The 22,823-nt window shown below is 46.1% G+C and overlaps 1 protein-coding gene across 2 annotated transcripts in view; it reads left to right on the plus strand.

Annotated features, from left to right (window-relative positions):
- The first annotated feature begins 21,888 nt into the window (after positions 1-21,888).
- The window catches only part of pbx1a (pre-B-cell leukemia homeobox 1a), a 46,734-nt gene continuing 45,799 nt past the window's right edge, over positions 21,889-22,823 (plus strand). The window contains exon 1 of one of the 2 annotated variants that reach the window (XM_076021417.1): positions 21,889-22,677. In XM_076021417.1, the coding sequence (XP_075877532.1) occupies positions 22,493-22,677 (185 nt within the window). In that variant the 5' untranslated portion in view covers positions 21,889-22,492. The remainder of the gene's footprint in view (positions 22,678-22,823) is intronic. The other variant, XM_076021418.1, reaches the window with a different exon arrangement.

Consider the following 22,823-nt stretch of genomic DNA (forward strand, 5'->3'; position numbering starts at 1 on the left):
TTTACTTATTTATTTATTTAAATTCCACACGTGTTGGCATCATTGACCTCTCGCTCGCTTGACCTCCTCATCAGTTCGTCCTTTATCAAACCTCCCTGGGTGAACTGTTGGTGCCCGCTGGGAGGGAACCCTCCTGGACGGAGAGACGGCCTGCGGTGGTGGTGCGTTCCCGCGGTGCCAGTAGGTGGTCCTGCCTGTGGCGTGGTAGGCGAGCGCCACGCAGTCCCCGCTGCCTCGGCTGCTGACATATCAGCGCTGTTTATTAAGAGCATGACAACTCTATCAAGCCCCATAAGCGGGCCCTCGTGCACAGGAGTTCTTTTGTTACTTTCTGGGAGGGTGTCATCAATCTTGCTGCCATGCTACTCTCTTGAGCTGTTGATGGCAAACACGATTCCTCCCTTTTCTGCCTGGCCTCTCCCGCCTCGCAGCGGCTGGAATCAGGCGTGGCGAGGCGGGAGCTGGGAGATAGGAGTGGGGGCGTAGGGGGAGTAGAGGAGGAGGAGGAGGAGGAGGAGGACTTTCCCCGAGAGTGCCTTTCTTGACAGGCGACAGAGCGGACTGTTTGGACACCCGGGTTCGATATATGGGACCGTGTAATGAAAAGACGTTGACAGGACCTGCTTGCTCTGTAATGAAGGTCCTCCAGAGCTGTGAATGGATCCGCACATCTTTCATGCTTTTGTCTCTCTGCCTTTCCCACAGACTCCCCATCTCATCCATTTTAACAGTGGTGGTGGTGGTGGTGGTTGGGGGTGGGCGGGAGGTGCGCAAAAGACGCATCCCAGACAACAGCTCGCGGTGTCAAACATTTACGTGCAACGGCGTGGTGTGAATTTTTAATGAAACAGCGACTAAGGTGATTTACACCCACGATTCCAAGGTGCCGCCGGAGTGCTCAGCCCTCCTACCGCCTCCTGCTTCTCCGTCAGCTCCGCTCAAAGTCTCCGCCGTTACTCACAGAGATGGACTATGATGTATGTACTCCACTCGAGCTTTGGCTGAGGTCACAGACTCCATAAACGTCCGAGACAAGTCTGATATTTTAATCTCTTTTTAGTTAGGGGATGTTGGGCCCTCTGCCCAATCAATACAACAGGGCAGTGGCCTTGCCAAGATATCTCATGGTAGCTTTTCATTGTTCTGCCTGCGAGCTAAAATGTCAACCAGGGTAGCACCTGGAGCAGAAACTTGGCTGTGTAGTCAGAAATACTCTCTTTTTTTGTGACTTGGAAACTTCTGACAATAATGAGCACAGAAATGTGCTTTCATCACAGGAAGCAAGGGCAGACTGGCACCTGAAAATACATGTTTTTTTCTCTCGAATCAAGTCCAATCTGTTTAATTCATCAGTCAACAATAACTCTAAAACACACACACACACACACACACACACACACACACACACACACACACACACACACACACACACAGCCAAAAATATCAACACACACGCTCGCATTAACATTGCTAATTTGTTTGCCAATGGTTTCCAAGGCGCTGAATAATTGGCTGTGAGATATTGTTTGCTCAGGTGTTTCGCATAATTGAATTCTGTATTGGAAAATACTCTGGCTGAATGCAGGCTGAATACTGAAAAGAGACGCGCTCTTTGCGCTACATTTTCTTTGAAAATGGAGCTATTGCTGGAGATTAATTCCCATCCCAGCAGCGGCTAGTGATGATTGCAGCACATTCATTATCAGGCTCTAATGTATAAAGCCAACGCTCACACGCGCGCGCACGTTTTTGAATCTTAAGACAACCGAACTCGTGTTCACCCGTTTCCAATTAACGTCCCCTTGTTGGATTTCTCTTTGTGCACCCTTTAGGAGATGATAAGGTTTCTTTGCACATGACGACCTTTTGAGACTCGCAGATTGATTTCACGCATCCATTATCCCGCCCAAACGCCGCTTTTGTCTGCGGCGCCCTGCAAGCTGCATGCTGATGGACCCGCTAATGTGCGTGGCGGCGCAGCTCGGCCTACACACACATGTGGAAGTGATATAGAGGCCCAGCTGGATGCACGTGTTGAAAGAGTCGGGTGATGTATTTGATCGTGGCAAGTTGTGAGGAGGTTCTTGGTCAGGTTTGGGTTCAGCCGCCCGACTCTGACCTAATGCCTCCACTCAATCAGTCACCTTGTCCTCCCCTTGACTCCTCACCTTGTGATCCTTCCCTCCCACCCCAAAGGACTAAAGAAAAACAACCCAGGTGCTTAAGCCCCTTCCTCTGCCTCAAAGCCATGTCTGGCCCGAAATGAAGGAGACATAATATTAGTGTGTCTCAGTTCCAAGGCGGTTGCAGTTTTCTTCTAGTGTGTCTTGTACGTACGTGTTTTTAAGCAGGTGACGTGCACAAACCTTGTGCTCTCTTGCATTTTGAGTGCAAATGCGTCTTTAAATACAAAAAATGGCAAAATCAGCAACGCATGCATTAATGGACTCGGACTTGTTTGTTTGTTCTTCAACTCTGAGCAACTTGGATTTCCTTGCTATGTCCTTTCTTCAGTACTTTGCTGTGTTTTTCCTTGTTTGTTTTATCGCTAATATAAGAAAAACAAAGGATCTATTCTTCCTCTGGCTGATAAACTAAAAGGGGATCACCAGGAAAGCAAAGCAGACAGCTGCATTTGTTACTCTGTTCGTGAAATTGCTGGTTTTTGGCCCCCTATCAAAGCTCACGCTATGTCCTACATCCACATCTTTAGAAGAGACCAAAAGTCTCCATGGACGGGTGGGGTTGTCTCTAACCTGAGGTTTTTGTCTTCAATGCCCTTTATGACACCACAAAGGGATGTGTGTTTCAGCACACTCTTACATGGAGGCAAAGGATGGACTTTCCTCTTTTCTGCGTAGCTCAAAGACGGGCTGGGGACACTTGGACAGTAATTGTTCTGAGGCAGTGATAAATTGAATTTTTCAGTAAATGGGTCCTTTAAGTGCAAACCCTGTTGTCGCACAGACTTTTACAGAACTTCAATAAAAAAAAAAAAAGTGTGCTAGCGCAGAGTTAAACAGATGTGTGTTCAACAACCCCACTGCTGACTGAGGCTCCACTCTCACAGCTACATTAGTGTTTCCTGTATCAACACAACTAGATGTGTGATTTTCCGGGTGTAAAATTGAAAAGGATTTCTCAGCCCCCTGCCTTTGTCTTCCATCTTCTTTTGCTATAGCGCATGATTTTAATTGACAGACGTGCTTTTCCTAGTTCTTCCAGTCCAGTCACAGCAGCTCCTCTTCAGCTCCTGCTCACCCGTGCAGTGTTTACTTGTGCGCGTGGGCGTCTGTGTTTGTGTGCCTCCGCTTTGGTAATCAGTGACAGAGATGTTATGGGAGAGTGACAGAGTTTTATTCGCCATAACTGACGTCTTTATCCCATCATAGGCTTCTTCTTCTCTTTTTTTTGTAATGAACCAAGAGCCAGCATCTGTGGCGTTTCCAAGTGGATACGCTGCAGTGGATTGGGAATTCAGAGGATTCAGACAAGGCCACAGCAGCCCAGGCAGGTGGAGACAATGAAGAGGGCTTGGCAGCAGCCGAGTGCAGGAGAGGAGAGGCAGAAGAAGAAGGAGGGATGGGGAGAAGAAACAGTGATTTGCTTCTCAGAGTCTTTGAAATGTTTAGCAGACTTGCTGTCAGTTTTGGAGGTCAGAGGGGGGGTGATTGTATTGACGGGTTTTGTTCACAGGTGGAGAGAGAAAGAGAGCTGTGCTCAAACGCCGCAAAACTTGTGATGCAGAAAAGCACCATAAATCACAGGGTGCAGTGCAGCACCCTCTGAAATCTGAATCAAAACAAGAAAAGCTTGTGGAGCTTGAGGCCTGTTCCAGAGATACTCCGGCAGATTGGCTTTCCCGGCCAACGCCCGGTTTAATTTGGGCTGTACGGCTTTAGAATGTGAGAAAAGTATGCCAAAGCAAAGCTCCACTTCCAAAAACATGGACGAGTCGTGCCTAACAATGTGGCACTTTAAACTCTGGGAGAAAGAACTCAACTTCAGCACCGCAGCTAGAAAATCTAATAATTAAATGGACCTGAAATATGCAAACAATGCAATAACTCAAACGACAAGTATGGGGTTGTGAACCTCTCAGACTTGTTACACTCGGGTGTTGAAGAAAAACGTCCTTCATCGTGATGTTATGACACTAAATAGACGGTGGAGTGTCTTTAATTAAGTTCCCCTGGATTTCACGTCAGATCAGGTGGTGACGGGCACGTGTAAATGCTTGTGATTTCCACTAGTGTTTGACATCTTCCTTCTTCATCACGCTCATTTGTGCCGTCACAATTTATGGTCAAAATCAGAAACAGCCGCCGTGGCACAAACCAGACTGCCGTGGGTGGTCACACAGTCCGAGACACAGGCAGCCTTTAAACAGCCGCCACTGTGACGCACAGACAACATGCTCTCGCGGTCTCATAAAAGTCATGTTCTGAAGTCATGTTACATGAAAAGCTTCCCTATGGACCAGTGATTTCTTTATGTACTTCAGCGTAAACAAACTTCAGCTATCGGAAAATAGAGAGATTTACATTTAAAACTTTTTTTTTTTTTTTTTAATTTTGATAAAAATTTGCAGTTTCAGTTGTCATGTCACAGTCGAGACTAAACAAGCCAGCAAGGAGAGAAGCATTTGCAGTAATCACGCAAATGTTTGAATAAATAAACAGTATTATTTATTTTTATAGCAGTACCGCAGAATGTTTTGAAAGCCTAGTTTATTCCAAAGTCCCACATTACATCCATTTTCAGATGATTTTTTTTTTTATCCCAGACTCCTAAATCAGTGTCACAAGATTATTCTTTCTCGTAAAACAGAAAGCCTCCAAAAAACATGCAATTTTTGCCCTGTGTTTACAGCCTTCCAATGAAACACTTTGTTGAACCTTTCACATATTTAGAAAGTGACAAAAACAAGGTGGACGTGACCCAGATTGACGCCACGTCCACACTGCAAATTTCTTCTTTGGTATGTGAATGGCTGTCTACCATCGATCGAACTGAAACAATGTGGATTAGTGCCACTGTGTGGTCAGTGTTGATACGGCATTGGCATGGCTGACAGCATTGCGCAGATGTTCTGGGTCTGCTCGTGAAAAACAGGCTGCACCAATTCCTCCGTGGAACACAGATGTGTTGCGTGCCAGTGATGCCACTGTGTGTCAATAGCATCTATAGACTGCTCGCCGCGTTTAGTCTGAAGTCCACCATCGCTGACCGTTGTCTGCTCTTCTTTGACACTTTTCTGAAAAGTAAACTGTGACAGCCCATAGCGCTGCTTCATCCCACAGGCAGTAAGTGTTACTGCGCCGTGGCTCAACATAGCCGTTTTTTAAATGGCATTGGACCGAGCAGGAAAGTCACCACGCTGGAAGCCAGTTTCAACCAGAGCTGGGGAACATCGGAGTGGTGTGGGTGAAAGTCATAAACAGACTGATATTTTGGCATTTTCCTTGGTCTCAGAGGAGGTAACCAACTAACTTAGGACAGGAATCAGCGCCTTTTGCGACATCACTAAGGGCTGATCAATTCAGAGGGTTTCATCATGCACTTTCTGAAAGGTGTAGCCCGAACCAGAAGCTGAGGAGGGGCTTTTCTTAGTCCCTGCTAGCTGAGACATGCAATGAGGCGCATGTTGCTAGAAAAAGATGGTGGAGTTAATTTTTCAAAAAAATCTGGAGCCTTTATACTATCAAGATGATTGAAGATGATTGAAGCCCTCTGCATTGTCTGTCTGCTCTCTGAGAAATTCTGCCAGTTGTATTTTGTTATACAGTTCAGGTGCACCAGCCCACTCTTGACGAGGGGCAGTGTTTGCACACACCTGAATGGATGCTTCTATAGCGTACGGCGTTTGTGATGCTAAGCAAACAGAATTCGGGCCGAAGCTTTTCAGCCGCCAGCGGCCCGTGATGCCCGACCCCTCCCTGCCTTTGTCACTGCCGGCGCTGCACTCTGTTTCTCCCCCATCTCTGTGGCAACCAGCGCCGAATTGCCATTGTGTCGGTGTTTGTTCACAGCTAAAGGTGTCGCCCGCGCCTTTAATGGACCCCCCCAGTCCACCTTGGGGTCCGCTTCCGAGTCCCCGCCGATGTTTGTCCAGCGGGTGGCGATGAGTCACGGCAGGGCGGGGAGGAGATAGGACCGATAATGGCCGCTTTGTTCTGCGGCTGGATGTGTCGAAGCCGTCCTCCTGTGGACCAGGAGACGCCTGGTCAAACAGAGACACACAAAGGCTGTGGAAGCGGCTGGCCGCGGCCCATTCCCCGCGCTCCCCCTGCCATCCTGCCAGCACACAGCACCTTCTGCAGCCGAATGCAGCTGAATTACTGCCCTCGCAACCTTTCAGACATATAAAAGCACTCTCTCACCCAGTGGGAACACTGACATTTGCTTTTTGTTGGATACAAAGGTTTTGTTTTAATACGACAGGGTTTTTTTTTTCTATTTTTTTGTCACGGTTTATTACTCTGAAGCTTTATACACCGTCACAATCGACATGGGCCTCTCTCTTGTCAAGGGTATTCAACTCCGGTAATTCACTTTCCCTGCAAGCCACACAAGCTTCATTTCACTGGAGCCAACACGGACGTGGCTTTCGTCATCCTTTGAAACAAGTGGCGCATTTTGCCTTTAACTCAATGTTTTTTTTCTCGCTCGCTTGACTGATTGATTCCTTCTCCAGTTGGGAGGTATTACCCCCCGTTATTGGGCTTTTGACATTTGCAGGGAAGGATCCACGGCTGCATGGAGAATAGTCACATCTCGTACTTATTAGGGGATAATGGTAAATTTTTGCAATCAGTGATGCCGAGAGCCAAAGAGGAATGCCAAGGATGATTCTCAGGGGTGGCTGCGCCACATATTCTCATCTAGCTGCTGGTGTTTTTAACCTCTTTAGCGCAGCCCCTCGAGGAAACAAGAGGGGTATGATTAGGAATTCGTTAGCGGGCTTCTATTTTTATGCTGATGACACACTTTCCTCTCCCGGGCCTTGGATGTTGCTGGCTCTTGACTTTCTCGCTGTCTTTTGTGAACTAGATCAGCTGTTTACTACCGTGTAGTAGTGTCACATGAGGCTGACTTGCGAGAGCTGCCGCAAGCAGAATTACAGTCATGAGCCACTTTAAATCCCCTCTGCTTCATCTTTATACCTTCGCCCCGCACCTCAAATGGGTGTAATTGGTATATGTATATATCTATGTGTGTATAGATATATACATATATATGTCTTATGTGTATGTGTATATATTTTTCTTTTTTTAACCATAGCTCCTCCTATCTATTTCCTCCCAGTTGGAGCTGCCGCTCTGCCACCTGCCTCAACTATTGAATAAGGGATACAAAAAAAGGATGTAGGAAACCATTAAAGTGTGCCATGCAATTTTGTTGAACCCCAGCGTTTTTGTTCAGCGCTTCGTGTTTGGAGCAGATTACAGTGTGTCCGCACACCCTCGCTCCCCAGGGTGCCTTCCATGGGCTTCAGGTATTGTGGCCAGGCGTGCGGGGCTGGTGGCCCTTGGCGCATGGGAGAAGAAGAGGACAGTGGCTGCGTTTGTTTCCTCGCTGAAAAGGATTACAGGTCCTGACGGCCATGATTAATCACCCAGAGGCAGACATCTGAATGCGGCCAGGGAGAGGTTCAACTTTTTAATTCATCCCAAACACAATCTATTTAAACCAGCTGTTGGCGCTCCTCTCCCTCATCTCCGGGCTCTTTCTTCTCGGTGACCGCTGCCTTCCACTGTCTTTTTCTCTCTCCATTTGCGACTCTCATAATTATCTGAGCCGCGGAGTTGTTGTAATTGTGGAAAGGCGGGGGGAGGGGGGGGGGGGGGTCGGTGGGGAGCAGGCGTCGGGTGCTTGGACAATATCCGGCGCTTCATTTTCACTGGAGATGGGTTCCTTTCTTCCTCGTCAGGGCAGAGTTAATTGACTTTGTTAATGCATTTGGGGATCAGTGATTTCTCAACAGCAAATGACCTTTATGGAGCTCAGCATCACATATTGTTTGTCGCGTGCGCGCCAGTGTGTGTGTGTGTGTGCGCGCGTGTGTGTGTGTGTATTGCATGGGTACAGACATGTGGGCCTCTGCGTATGTGTGTGTGTGTTGATCCATCGTGACCTTTCCTTGTGTCAGGTGTGTTTGTGCACCGGCGGAGAAATATCTCCCTCAAAGCCCCTTTTTCCAAAACACTTCAAATTCATAAACATTTCCGTGCCGCCGCGCAGTGCAACACTGACAGACAGCTGAATTGCGATGTTTTGAATAAATTTCACATCTCGCCATGTTCATATCCACTCACACGAGCCGGCCTTCTCATTAAGACTCAGCAGGTTATACGATGGTATTGCTGGAATCCCTGGAGCAAAATGAACGGGGACAGCTACACTGCTTAATGCAAGGTAGCCTAGCAACAGATAGTGGGATGGCGGTGGAAACATACCCTCATATTTATGTTTACATGAGAGAATGATTTGTCTGTCAGCCTGATGGATCCTAATGTTCTCCTCTCCCCGGGGCTTTTCTTGTGCCGCACGCAGCCCTGACACTTACCCTGAAGGACAGGCACCACCTTCCCCAGCACGCATGAATACTTAATACTGTTAGACTGCGTTTATGCAAAGAATGGAAATGGCACTAGACGAGGAGAGGGGGGCCAAAACGCATCAAAAAGCGTGACACGGTATGCGTCACGGGTGCGAGGGGTGGGGGTAGGGGGCAGGGGGGGAGGGGGAGCGGAGAGTGATGGCGAACACGGGCAAAAAAAGCACATTGGCGGCGGCGGCGGTGGCAGCGTGTTGTTTCTTCTCCTCCACAGCCATCTAGTAATCACACGGCGGCGTGGCACCGACCTGTTGTTTTACCCGCCGTGGCCACCATGACAGCGGCGACAGTCGCGGGTGAAATATAAAGTCGCTTTAAGCAAGTCGAGCGAGCATGAGCCGCATACGGCTTGATAGATTCTGTTTTTACTGTATGTCCGGCTCCTTCAGGGACAGAATGCATCAACTCAATTAGCCTGGCTCAGCCTGTGTATCAGCACCATAGATTAGATTTCACTCTGCCTTGTTTACCAGAGAGCGGCCCGCTGAATAATATCCATACGGCGCACGCATACAGGAGGAAAGAAATGATGATGCTCTCACAGTGCCGAGCCGAAGCCGGCGTGCGAGCGCGGTGGTAACCGGCGGGGAGAGATACGGGAGAGGCTTTTGTCAGGAGCCGGGCTCATCCCTGTTCATCTCAGGGAACTTGTTTCCATAGTTACATCAATGTTGTTGAAGTGAGAAGATCAGGTATTCCAGTGAGTGATCCTTTACATGAGCTCTGCTTCCCTCATATTGATTTTCATCCCACGTTGGAGGGAGGGGAAGGAGGAGAAAAAAGAAAGGCAGAGAAAGAAGGAGGGAGAGAGAGCCCACTGCAAACTGCCTCCGAGATATTGTGGAAGTAATGAAAGGGCAAAACGTGTCGGAAATGAGAAGAGAAAAGAAAATGAAAGCCCCTCAAAAAAAAGAAAGAAAAGCCATTAAGAGGTTTTGAGGTGTCACGTCCGGCTCCTGTGAGGGGGGGGGGTCAGGCGATGCTGTCAGAACTGGGAACCTCAACGCATGACGTTGTCAGGAAAAAAAAAAGAAAGAAAAAAACTGTCGGAGTTCCACCTCCGACTGCCGATGATGGCCTCGCTGTTAGCCACATGCTCGCGTGTTCACGTGAAATCATTGCGGTGGTGTAACGCTCGCCGCTGCGCTAATGGCTCTGAAAAGAGAGTTAATCACTGCTGCGCGGTTAGCCACATGCTCGCCTCCTCCAGCATGGTCGGCGTGTTCCAGGGGTTAGCAAAACACTGGCGTAACACATCATCGCTCTTTATGAGGCTGGGGCCTGCAAGAGAGAGAGGGGGCCCACAGACGATGCTAAAAAGACGGTAATGACAGCCATTCACCGCAATCCAATTATGCAAAAGGGAGTCTAAACAATTCCATCATCCCCTAAATTAGATTGTCCTAACGAGATAAAGGCACCAATTAATCCTGAATTAATTTCTACAGCTCATTTTCCCCTGAAAACACTCTAATATGCAAATACCAATGAGAGGCAGAGAGGCATCCTTCTGCAGCGGCTCACGCTCAGCGGCTTTTCTCTTCGGGTGAAGTCAAACGCATAATGAGAGGACGCAATTGTCGGGAAATACACATAGGAGCTCAGGTGTGGCACAAAGAAATTTTAAATGATTGCATTTTAGCAGATTTACTGTCTACAATTTAACAATGAGTACCGTTTTACTGACACCTTACTGTGCAAACTACTGCTGTCGCACAGACAAAAATAGCTGTCAAATTCAAAATTGTGAGTTCAGTTGGTAAGGAATAATAATAACGGACTTGCATGTTCTTATTTAATGACCAGATGATGCGCTGAGATGGTTTGTTATCTCCGCTGTTAGCTCTTGCCTGTCCTCGTCATCATTTCCGAGGTTGCTTGTGCGGCTTGTGCCTCCCGTTGCCGTTTTCACACCTCTGATTGGCATTTTGAGGAAAAATTTTAATTATGCTTAAATATGTTAATTGTTCCAGTGGGCGCTCTCTAAGGCGACAGTATATTTTTTCACATATTTTGTCAGGTCTTTTTTGTGAAGAGTTTTTTTTTTTTGTTCAAAAACGTGGGAGATTTTCCCGGCTGGCCGAGGGGAAGATTTATTGTTTAGCCAAAAATCATTATGCGACCTTTTCGTTTTTCACGGGTAAAAGTCTGGCCTGTGCAAAACACGAAAACTGAAATCCAAACGTCAGACTGTTAATATCTTCATCCTTTGAAAACAAAGCTATTAAGTTTTTTGTTCGTCATAATCATCATTATTATTTTCACGCCCCCTAATTGTTTTGCTGCCAGCTGTCTCCAGCTGTCACAAATGAGTGATCTCACAAATCCTCTCAATCAAGATGCAAATGCACGCGGGCAAAGACGGCGGCGGAAGACGCTCGCAGACGCCTCGTCGTCTTGGTTGCCATTGCCGTAGATTTACGTCGGCGTGACTTTGCGTTCTTGCCCGCGGATCAGAAACACGGAAACGAACGCAAATGTGAAATATTCCTCTGCGAGTCTCCCAGGAAGTCTTAATGGATGTGCTTCAGGGCCTTGAAGCTCAGTGTTGTGTCGTTCAGCGATGAGCCACTACCACCTGTGCGCAACCCCCCCCCCCCCCCCCCCCCCGCAGCCCCTCCTCGTCCTCCTCCCCACCCTAAACCCACCCATCGAAGCGATGACAGAAAAAACAAGGCTGTCAGTTGCCAGGCAATACTCACAACCACTGGCCCACATCAGCTAATTACCAGCAGAAATCAGGTATTGACAGATGGGGCCCATGCATATTGATCTGCAAGCGCTGCCACGTTCTAAATAAGCAAACGCTAATGAATCATTTCCCATTTGGGAGAGGGAAGTGTTGGTGGGAAAGGCGGGGATGGGGTTGGTGGGGAGGGACACAACTCACAAAACAACATTGGTCCTCTGCTTGACATCATACCTGTTGTGCACTGAGCCACTGACAGGAGCGGACGCACAAATTACGGCCAAACTCTCCCAAGACTTCAGCTGCTCCTCTGCTGCACCGGTGACCTCTTCCTCCCCACAGCCTCCCCCACCTCCTCCCCTGTCCGTCTTATCTGTCTCCCCCACCATGTCCCTCTCCCTGACCATCCTCCTCTCCGGAGCTGCATGCGTGGCAGTTATTTTTCATCGTGGCGAGCCGGCCGCGGCAGTAAATACCCCGGCTCCTCGGTCTGCGGACCCAGAGTGACCCCGCAACCTCCGTGTCTCTGATGCCTCTCCCAAGGTCTCCCATTCCAAGGCCCCCGTGTTGCGCCGCTCTAGTTGCAGCGCAGACCCTGTAATTCACCAGCCTGCTAGATCGCCTGCCAGGAGCTATTGATTTTTGTTTCCCCAATCTCCAGGAGAGGGGGGAAGAAAAGATTAAAAACACTTTGTCAGTTTGGTGGGGAATAAGAATTCTGCGCAGGGGGATACCTAGGAGGGCACGGGGTCAGGGCCGAGGTACTGTACATCTTTATGGCTTTAACTATTTCTACACCACAAACGTCTCTGTCTGAAACTCTGGATTCCAGCTTGGTCCTTCCTCCAGCCGCTGGGCTGAGAATTCACAAAAAGGAGCCGGGAACAAGGCAAGTTCCGCACATTGAACTGCAGCGTGATGACTGTAAGAGCTGATTACAAGGCAAGAATTCACTGAAATGGTTTGGATGCTTTGCATCCGTCAAATTAAAGTTCAAACTCGCCTTTCCTCCGACAATATGAAGAAGTTGATATGACTATAACGTCACATATTGGTTTAAATTCCAAGGGCCAGATCCACAAAGAATGGACTGTGGCCGCAAGTGGAGGTGTTTGTCGAGGCAACATTGCGCCTGTAAACTGCTGCACATCATGGACGTATCCACAAAGGTTATTGCCCTAATAATATGCCTGCACAAAACACCCACAAATTTAGCAATGGTATCCATTGGTACATAAGTAAATATGAGTATTGTTGAAGACAACAATGTTATGGAAAACAACAAAAGTTTAGAGACGATGCAGCCAAATTAGAATAATAATGAAAGAAAAGCCCTCATCAAATAGCAAAGGTCAAAACTTGGAAGGTGATTGGCCAAACAATGTGTATCACTTTTGAGCAGACTAGCATGAAAAGCTCTGAGTGTTGTGTTTATGTTCTTCTCGTGTAAAATTACAATCCAGTCCTGATAAAACTGCCTCTTTAGCAGCATCCTTTGTTTGCGTCTCCTTTTAGCTTCTTCCTCCTGGTCTTCTTTGGCGGTTTTCCAGAGTTGCTTTTGTTCCCGCCTCTTCGTTCCCTCATACATTCATTCCCGTCTCCTTTATCCGTATCCGGTAGCATATTTTAGTTTATGGAATCCTTGAATAACGAAGACCCTTTTGAAAAAGCTCTGAGTGAGATTATAGAGATGAACTCCCCATTAGAAAATCACCCTCTCAAGGTTGCACCTATTATTACAAGATTTTTGCAATATGCAACTGTAATAGCAACTGTAATAGTTACTGTCCTTCTGTTTATTCTTAAAGCACTAATGTTCCTGCAGGATGTCCGGCCTCCTCACAAGACTCAGTTAACAACAGTGTAATGCGACCCCCGATGGCACTGCTAATGTAAACTACTCTGAACATTATTGCTGTATTGTTAATTAAATGTTAATGTATTATTCGTGACGAAGGAAGCATTTGCTTTGTGTGTACATATTGCTCTCGAAGTAGCATCATTTTGTTTTGTTTTTAAAAAAAGGAGCCTTCGCTCCAAAGCTTTCAACATGTATCTGACCAGGAAAACCAAACCCTGATCACCCGTCCAACTCCAGCTTGGATCCAGAGTATTTTGAACGCATACCACTTGGTGCTTCCCAGAGAATGAACCCAGTTGCACGAACTGAAGTATTCAAAGAATTAAAAAAAGGAGACAGGACTATCTTTGGCGACTAATATTTATTTTGGATCCCAAGCTTCCTTCTGGTTCTGCACACGTTAATGCACCCAGCATGCCCGCTCCTTCAACCACCGTGGCTTTTGCACCTGAAGATGGAGACGATAAAATTGAAAACCCTTGTGTTTCCAGTTCCACGGCGTTTCATCTGAACCACTTGGGAACTGGCAATGCGCACACAAAGGCACGCACACATGCACACACACACACACACACACACACACTCATGCTAATGTAATGCCAATGCATTACCTCCCATCAGATTGTGTCACGCATGGGCAACTCTTATCATTTCCACCTTAACTTCTAACTAAATGTGGGGAATGTTTTCGCCCTGACGTTGGGATTTGGTAATGGTGCCTTTCAGGGCCACTCTATTTTCTGAAATGAAATATTCATTCATTGGCGGGGACAGTCTTAGAGGAAGTCTGACTGAAATATGAATTCATGGCTCCAGCAGACATTTTCTTCAATATTTGATGGGTCATCAGAGCTCTGTGTGTCTAACGCTGTGCACTTCTTCCAAGTATACTCCCCATCCCCCACCTCCCACCTCCCTGCTTGCTCTCCGTCCTCTTCTGTTCACTTTCAGACAAATCAGGCCTGAAAATGTGGACCCAGGAACATCCAGAATAATGTCTATTTGTTTGTTTGTTTTTTTGTCGTTGTTGTTTTTTTGTTTTTTTGCAGTATTTCTAGCACGACCTCTTTTCTGGCTTCCCTCCTGCGACAGTGTTTTCTTTCTCAACAGGTTAACATCTCTTAAAGTCCAATCCTTTGTGCGAAACCATCAGTCAGTGCACACTAAATCAGCTTGATTGCATGCCAGCGAGAAGATAAAAGGCTCGGAGGTGGGTACAGTAATCCAGAGAGAGCGGGTGGTCTGCTCGCAGGCATATCATTTCATTCCCTCATGCATATTCACTTCTAAGCCTCTGAGTATGCAGATTAGTCTTGTCTGAACAGTGGACCCTCCAATCACATCCTACTTTTGCTTTTCCTCCTTTCTTCCTCCCTAAGTGCGCCCTGCTGTGTGCAAGCGCTGGCACAATGAATGTAATGTATGTGTGTGTGTGTGTGTGTGTGTGTGTGTGTGTGCGCGTGTGTGTGCGTGTGTGTGTGTGTAGGGGGATTTTTTTTTCCCTCTTGTTTTCAAGTTCGGCAGCAGGCTGTTTTGGATGTGCAGCATAAACCAGTGTTGGAGTGCGCGCGTGTGTTTAGGTATGTGTGTCGTCGCTCCACGTTTGCCAGACACATGGCTTTGTCTTGTCCTGGCACCGCGCTTGGCTCACCAGATGTTCTCCTTTTTTATCATCCTCCACTTGCACCGTGTTCTTTGAGGTTTAGGGAATCTGTGTCGCCCGCATTCAACTTGCTCTGTTGTGTGTGTTTTTTTGTTTGTTTGTTTTTTTGCCTTTTTCCCGTGACAAACAAGCCCTTGGAGGCTTTGTGCTGCTTCCTTTTTTTAATTTTCTTGTTTTTTTTTCCCACATGAAAACATTTTTTGAAAATTGATGTTTTAGGTCTTCTAGTAATAGCGGTTCATATCCTGTGGAAGGAGATAATTTTAAACTATCACATTTGGGTGTTTTCTTTGATTTTTGTAAATATCTTAAAGTGTTTGAGCCATTTGATGTGCCGCCTATTAAGAACTGATACGTTTATTGTGGAAACAGTTACACGACTCCTCTTCAAGTAAAGAAGTGTTTTAAATCAAAAGATGATAATGGAATAATAATAATAATGGAATTTAAGCTGTACTGGGGTAAAACTAACATGATTTTGCTACTATTATAATTCCAGGTCTATGTGTGGGGAACGAGAGTTTCTCTTTGGCTGCCTAAGGTGAGCAACAGAAGCCGGTGTGATCTTTTCACTTTAAGTCACCTTATTTCCATTTATATTTTTCAATAAATGTCCAATATGGCATCACTAGATTATAGCATCAAACACAGGTATATCCAAATGAGACTGAATACACTAACTGAAATGAAAATGCTAGAAGAGGATCACAATAATCTTGTGGTGTTGTATTTTTATTAGTTAGTTTAGCCATTAGTAGCTCGTAAGGCAGGACGTAGCAACGACCCCCAGGCAACAGCAGCAAGAGCGCACAAACACTCCCCTGGGATTAATTTAAAGTGAGGGCCCACGGCAGTTTTCCTCGCGGGGCCCCAGAATTCCTGGTGATGTCCCTGCCCCTCTTCTGCAAGAGGTCAGAGTCGGGAGCTGCGTACTAAGTAACTTGCCTAATGAAACAATGCTGCGTTTAGCACAAAGCTGGGAGGATGCACTGGGAAAGTAATTGAATTTAATTACGTGTTTGCATTCACCTGCTGTTCCAGGTGTGAAACAAGGCCTGATTAAAAACAACAACAAAAAAAAGTAGACTTTCAAAAGAAATGCCTGAATTGAAAAAAAAAAAAAAAAAAAAACACTGCACCAAGCTGCGCTCACCCCCACAGAATTAAATCAAGCTGTCACCTGGTCATTGCCACCACCCACCACTCACACACAAACACACACAAACACACACACACACACGCACACACTTACTCCTCGCCGAACAAACACAGAGAGCTGTCAAATAAGGCAACACTTGTAATTATAGGAGGGGGTTGAAATTCAGATTTATTTATTCCAAAATGAAGCCTGCGGATCGACGGAGGGACAGCTCTCCTCCATCTGTCATCGTTGAAGCCACGCTTGTCTGACACAGGGATTCATTCGTCTTGTCGTCTCTGACAGTCGGATTTTCCCCGCGCACTCCCACCAGGAGTTGCACTGGATTTTTTAGAGGCAGGCTAAAAAAGAAAACACTCTGTGACAAGGGGTAGGCTCTTTATGAATGCAAATGAGTCTGGGAAAATTCAGCGAGCAGCTAGCGGGCTCCGAGGCTCCGGCATCCGTCACGTCTCCCCCCGCCAGGCACGGCCCACGCTTTGCCAAGAGGTCTAAGGGCTTAACAGGGGCCCAACAGCAAGAACAGACACACTCATTGAAAAGGGCATGGAAATCCTGTGGCTGACACACACTGCGAGTGCCACCGGTGACTATTATCTTCCCCAAAATGATAAGCTTTCTGTTTATACATGCCACCCGCAAAATGGCTGTTGGGTTTTTAACTTTTTTTTTTCTGTTTTTGAAGAAAAAAAATTATGAAACATTCATTTCCTCAGCCATGATTTTGTGTGTGTGTGTGTGTGTGTGTGTTTGTGTGTTTGTGTGTGTGTGTGTGAGAGAGAGAGAGGGAGAGAGAGAGACAGCGAGAGAGAGAGAGAGAGAGAGAGGATGCGTCACTTGTATCACTTGACATTTGGCTTTCCTTTTATCCCGTTCCAAGGATAGCAAGTCAAATGCTATGTGACAGGTCAGGCCCCTTCATATCAGTCATCCTTCACCCTGACCTGGCCTCAGCTGCACAAAGGCACATCCAGCCTCTCCACACTCACAATGATCATTAGCTACAAGATGCGGGGAGAATCCTGCAGGGTTTAAAGGTGCGGGTCTGTTTACTCCAACTAACAAGGAAACGCTGCATAAAATCTCCATCTCATCCAGATCATCCTGGAGTTCTCAAATATGTTTTTTGCAAGTGAAGGTCGCAAAAAGAAAAAATCACTAAAAAGAAAAACAGGAGAGCAACTTGAGGCCAAACGTTAACAAGGAAAAACAAAATCATATTTTAATATATTTTGATAGCGATAAAGCCAACCAGGCCAATTTTGAAATGTTTACTTCGAGGAACCATCTCCATGTTCAATGCCAGGCATAAATTAGAAGTTCGCTGAACCAAATACACATAATATTTTCAGGTTATTTGACAATGTTAGACTTTAACATCAGTTCAGAGTGCTGTTGCACTTTTGCAGGTTACTGTTGCACAACTGTTGCATTCTTTGCTGACACCATAAAACCCTGTAACATCGAAACACTCAGTAAAGTGACATTTAGGTGTTGTAGTGTATTTTTATTTTAGTACAGTCAGGAATTCAATGGGTCTCATGGGTAAATGAGTAAAAGTTAAATTAGGACAGATTTCAACTCAAAGTCTTGACTCATCCTTGGCTCCAGCCTCCTACACAAATTGTTTTTATCCCGTTTTAAGAAGTCATTGGATATTATAACCAATCAGCTTCCATTAAACTGACAGATACAGGACTTAGTTAGAAAGAAGACGTGTTCCATTGTGAGTACTAGCAGAATAACATTGTAAAATTAAGAAATGAGGTCAATCATTACAGACACATTTGGTGTTGTGTTGCACCAAACCAGTCCTTAAAATGTTCTGTAAAATAATATATATATATATATATTATTTTATCTTTAATGAGGCTGTGGCAACTCAACGGTCTTTGGATAAGCTCTCAAATGTGCACACTCTCATCGCACACAAAGTTTTTGGCAGAACGTCATTGAATGAACCTGGAACAGCAGCTCAATTGTTCAAACTTCACCATATTTTAAGGGTGACAGCTACCAATGGGAAGTGCTGTGGTGTTTCCAGCGTGCCAAAAATAGTTGGTCCCATAGATATTTAAAACATTCCAACTGGCATGTCATGTTGTCTCTGAACTTAAAAACACATTTTTTATCCTCCAGCATGAAGTTTAACCTTGAAAGAGATTATAGCTTAATTGGGCTTTAATATGCATCTGTTCTTACTTTTCTCTCGTAAAAAAAAAGGTTTTATTGGAGGCTGACATTTATTTCTGAACCACCATGCATAAAACAACTCAACATCTTGAATTCCAAGGCTGCATCACATCTATTAGTGATTATGTCTTTTACAAATGCCCCAACTAAATAGATGTGCATTACCAATTCCTGAGGAACTCTTTAATGAGGTGATTTATTGCTAAAATCACATTAAGTGCCGGGCATCTGTGCAGTTTTTTCTTCTTTTTGCAGCGTGCTTCAAGTACCACAAGGCTAATCTGCAAGACGAGAAGTGGAACCTGTGGGTATTCCATTTAGCCCGAGTTCAAAAAGGGGCCGGTCTGCGAAGACAGAGCGAGCACCTGGAAATGCTGACTCCGCTCATGTCGTTTAATCTATCTGAGGCGCGATTAAAGTTTAATTCTGGCCCATCTCCTAATGCTAGCCAGCGCGTGTGCTCCCCAACTATGGGTCACCGAGTAGTTTCAAGCTGAGCCCAGGTCTTTTCTCTCTGTCTGGGCCTCGCTTTATTCATGCCTGAGGGACACCAGGAGCTGCAAACAACTGAATTTTTCATCAAGGTTACTTCCTGGAGAGATGTGCCAGGCAGTTGCTGCTCTCCCCCTCAGTGTGTTCCTAGCTCATACATAACTTAACCCGCTCTGACCCGCCGCTCTCCCTGGGAGAAGTTGCATGACCCCAGTCCAGAGAGGAGGGCTTGTGCTGTAGAGTCAGCATCCATTTGTTAGCAAACTAGAAAAATACAGAGGATTATTGAGAATTTGTTTGAACACCTCTTATACATACTTGTATAAACATTGGTTTAATGCGGGATAAACGCAGCAACTAAACACACTGTACTACTACCATAGCCAATGCTAGCTGCTCTCCCCATTTCAAATGCATTGAGATGAAATGTTGCAATCTGAGTTGATCCATTTTTAAGGGGTGCCGGATGATGGTAAACACAACAATACTCAGAGCATTCAACTAGTTCGCATTTCTTCTGCGGATAACCACATGGCTGTCATTAACATTTTTTTGTCTTTGAAAAACAGCTTCTGGAGGATAAAAGAGAGGCATCAACTATTGATGAGATTTTTATTTTTTTGTTTACACCACATCTGAATTCATTTGCAATTATAATCTAATCCAATGTTCCTCCCATTCTTGCAGGATTATTATTCATGCCACAACAACAAATTTTATTGAAGGGAAGAAACACTGTCAGATGAAACGTTTTTTTTTTGTTTTTTTTGTATGTTTTTTTAAAATATTATTATTTCATAACGGCTGGACACAGTGTTCTCTGTCTTTCAGTCAGACAAGACAGACAACAAGGTCCTTTAACTCATTTTACAGTTTGCTTTCCCGAAAGCAAGCGAGCTGTGTGCAACAAATTACTGCACACTTTATTTTTAACTCGGCAGCAGACTGCTGTGTTCTTAATATGGATCAGGAATGGAGAAACCAGTCAAACTGAGCGTGTTTCAGTATTGTCCAAAAAACAAATCATGATTTTGACTTCTCCATGTTCCCGAACCAAACCACCTTCGCCTTTGTTCCGTCCTCAGCACAAAGATAATCTCCGTCATTATGGCCCTGTTAAATAGGGAATAAAATCAAGCGGAATGGCCGTCGGACTGCAGACTTTCATTTCAGGGCTGCGCTGTGCAGTCTTGCAGCTCCTGAGTGTCAGACATTATCACCACCACTACCCTCAACCTCACCCTGCCCCTTGTGACAATTACTGCCCTCCCTCCCTATTCAGCACGTAATGAGAAAACTGACTGATCGATTCCTGTCCGGACAGTAAAGAAGGGAAGGGAAGCATTTAGGTGGAGCACAGTACAGACTGAGGCAACGGGCTGCAGCGTGTGTTACATTTCTAGGCGCCAAGAGGTGAATAGATGGTCATGCATTAACAAAGATCACATGGGCAAATTGAAGAGTTTATTGATATTTCTTGGTTTGCGTGGGGCAATGCTAAGAAATATTGGAGAGAATATCCTGCAAGTTTTTCCAATGAATATCTTTCTATCGAAAAGGGCTGCACATTAGATCCATATGGTCATTGCACTAATTAAGCACTGATGCCATACATAGTTCTCTTTGTTTCAAATCTATACAGGAAAACCAGAGAGAAAAAAAGACAAGCAAACCTATTTCCTCTTTTTCAGAGTTTGCAGCCTGATTCGGCCTGGCAGCTTCTCAGATAAAGATTCAAGTATGGCGTAGCAGCTGCATGTAGCCTCAAAAGGCAATGAGATGAAATAGTAGGCATTGAATTAAATACGCAATCTCAGATTTTTTTTTTCATCGACAAGAATGACTCAAGTTACATCATTTGAGTGTCACTTTATCGGATTTCCTTTAGCTTTTCTGAAGCTACAGAGGGGTGAAGGTTAGCTCCCTTCCTGATGCTCTTCCTGTTTTAGGAAGGAATATGAATTCAGTGCAAGTCAAAGCATTTTGTCAACAATCATTTTCTGTGGTGCAAACATCAAACAAAAGATTTCTGATGTTTATTATTACATTTTAAAGTTATTGTTACATTATTAAATGAACGAAAGTAATTGTATTAATCTTTGTATTAAGAGTTGGAAGACGTTATCTGTGGACAAATGAAAACAAAGTGGGAAAAAGATAAATCACCAAATGGATCAGTCCCAATGATTAACTCATTTTTTCAGCTGTTTCTTCCACCAACAGACCAGATGCATCGCTGTCCCATCAATGGCTTCAAAGCAGCCCCAGAATAACTGTCACTTTCTTTCTTTGTCTAAATCAAGCATTTAATGAGTTACACATTTGTGATAATGATGCATCATGCCACACCTATCATAACCCAGTGCAGGCACAACAGAGACGCAATCGGTCCTCTTCACAACTGCCCTTAACGCCACAGTATATTCGAAATGAACACGTTGCCTCAGACGGGGTCACGGTGGAGGACCGGACACATTTGTTATCTCCACTGTTTTCACTCCTGATACAACGGCGGGCCCTGTAAAGGTGCTCCACGCACGCGCAGACAAACCTGCTGCTGCTGCTGCTGCTGCTGCTGCTGCTGCACACGCTAATAAATCCTCCGTGATTTATTATTCCTCTGACTGATTGCGCGGATGTAAATATCCAGCGGTGTAATATACGGTGACAGTGCGGTGGTGTCCGTTCCGAGCGTCAGCAGCAGTCGCCCCTCCCTCACCCACCTACGACGGGTCAGAGCGTCGCTGCCACTCACAATTATTTATTAGGCCACATATTCACTCTCTATCCATCACTGTGCGGCCACCCGGTCCGCTCACATCTCTTTATGTTTATTACAGCTTCCCACCTTCCCTCCCGCCCCAACCTCCCCCCAGGGAGGATGATTGACGTTTTCCAAGAGGGGGCCGAGGTGGGACTTGCGCGCGCCTCTTCTTCTCCAATCGCGGCGCAGGGGGGGCGGGGGCTTCCCATCCACACTATGATTATGAGTCAGTTAGCAGACACAAGCGAAACAATAACACTCGGCGGCTCATACACTCGACCCGGCGGCGGCGGGAGACTTGGCGGAGGTGCGCGTCGTGGCGCGTCTGGCACCGGAGTGAGGGTGGGTGGGGTGGTCGTCTCGTTCTCGGAGGAGCTGTCCGCGCGCCCCACTTTTTTTTCCCTATCTATTTTTCCCCCCAAAATCACATTGGGAGCCTTTAATGCTCCGTTTCTCTCACCGTCCTCTCCTCCTCCTTCTTTCTTCTGCTTCTTTCCCTTCTTCTTCTTCTTCTCCCCACTAGCGGCACAGGCAGGAGTGGCCAAAGCCAAAAGCAGCAGCAGCAGCAGCAGCAGCAGCAGCAGCAGCAGCGATTCAGATCAGATTTCACCCTCCGCCAGCTGGGAGAGTCACACACACACACACACACACACACACACACACACACACACACACACACACACACACACACAAGCCGAGCGAGCGCGAGAGAGAGAGAGTGGGAGAGAGAGCGAGAGAGAGAGAGAGAGAGAGAGAGAGAGAGAGAGAGAGAGAAAGGGGGAAAGCGAGCGAGCGAGCGAGAGGTTTGTCAATCTCTCCCTCCTCCTCCCAAATCCACAAAATCTCACCAAGAAGAAAAAAAGGAGGAGTGTCGGGGCTGAAGAGAGACGCAGAGGAATTTCCGAGGATATTTTTTTTTTCTCCTCCGCTGCCCACTTTTTCCTCCCTCTTCTCTGCGTGTGTCTATTCCCAACGCCGCCGCCGCCGCCGCCACACTTGATATTAACATTAAAAGTTGGAGTTGGCGAGGCAGCGGCCACCGTGGTCGAGGATGGACGAGCAGCCGCGGTTGATGCACTCCCACGGGGTAGGCATGGCCGGACACCCCGGCCTGGCGCAGCACATGCAGGATGGCACGGCGGGGACGGACGGGGAAGGAAGGAAGCAGGACATCGGAGACATTCTACAGCAGATCATGACCATCACGGATCAGAGCCTGGATGAGGCACAGGCGAGGTGAGATGGGCAGAAACACTATATTATAATCATAATTCGTATAAAAAAAAAATAAAAAAAAATCATACATTAAAAAGGAGAAGAGGAGAAAGGAGGAGGTCCACTTGCGTTTTGTTTTTTTTATATCGTTATTATTCGATCGCGCA

This window comes from Nelusetta ayraudi, unplaced genomic scaffold (genome assembly GCF_046127955.1).
Source record: "Nelusetta ayraudi isolate G7.1 ecotype Tasmania unplaced genomic scaffold, CSIRO-AGI_Nayr_v1 ptg000011l, whole genome shotgun sequence".
In the NCBI taxonomy this organism is placed as follows: domain Eukaryota; kingdom Metazoa; phylum Chordata; class Actinopteri; order Tetraodontiformes; family Monacanthidae; genus Nelusetta; species Nelusetta ayraudi.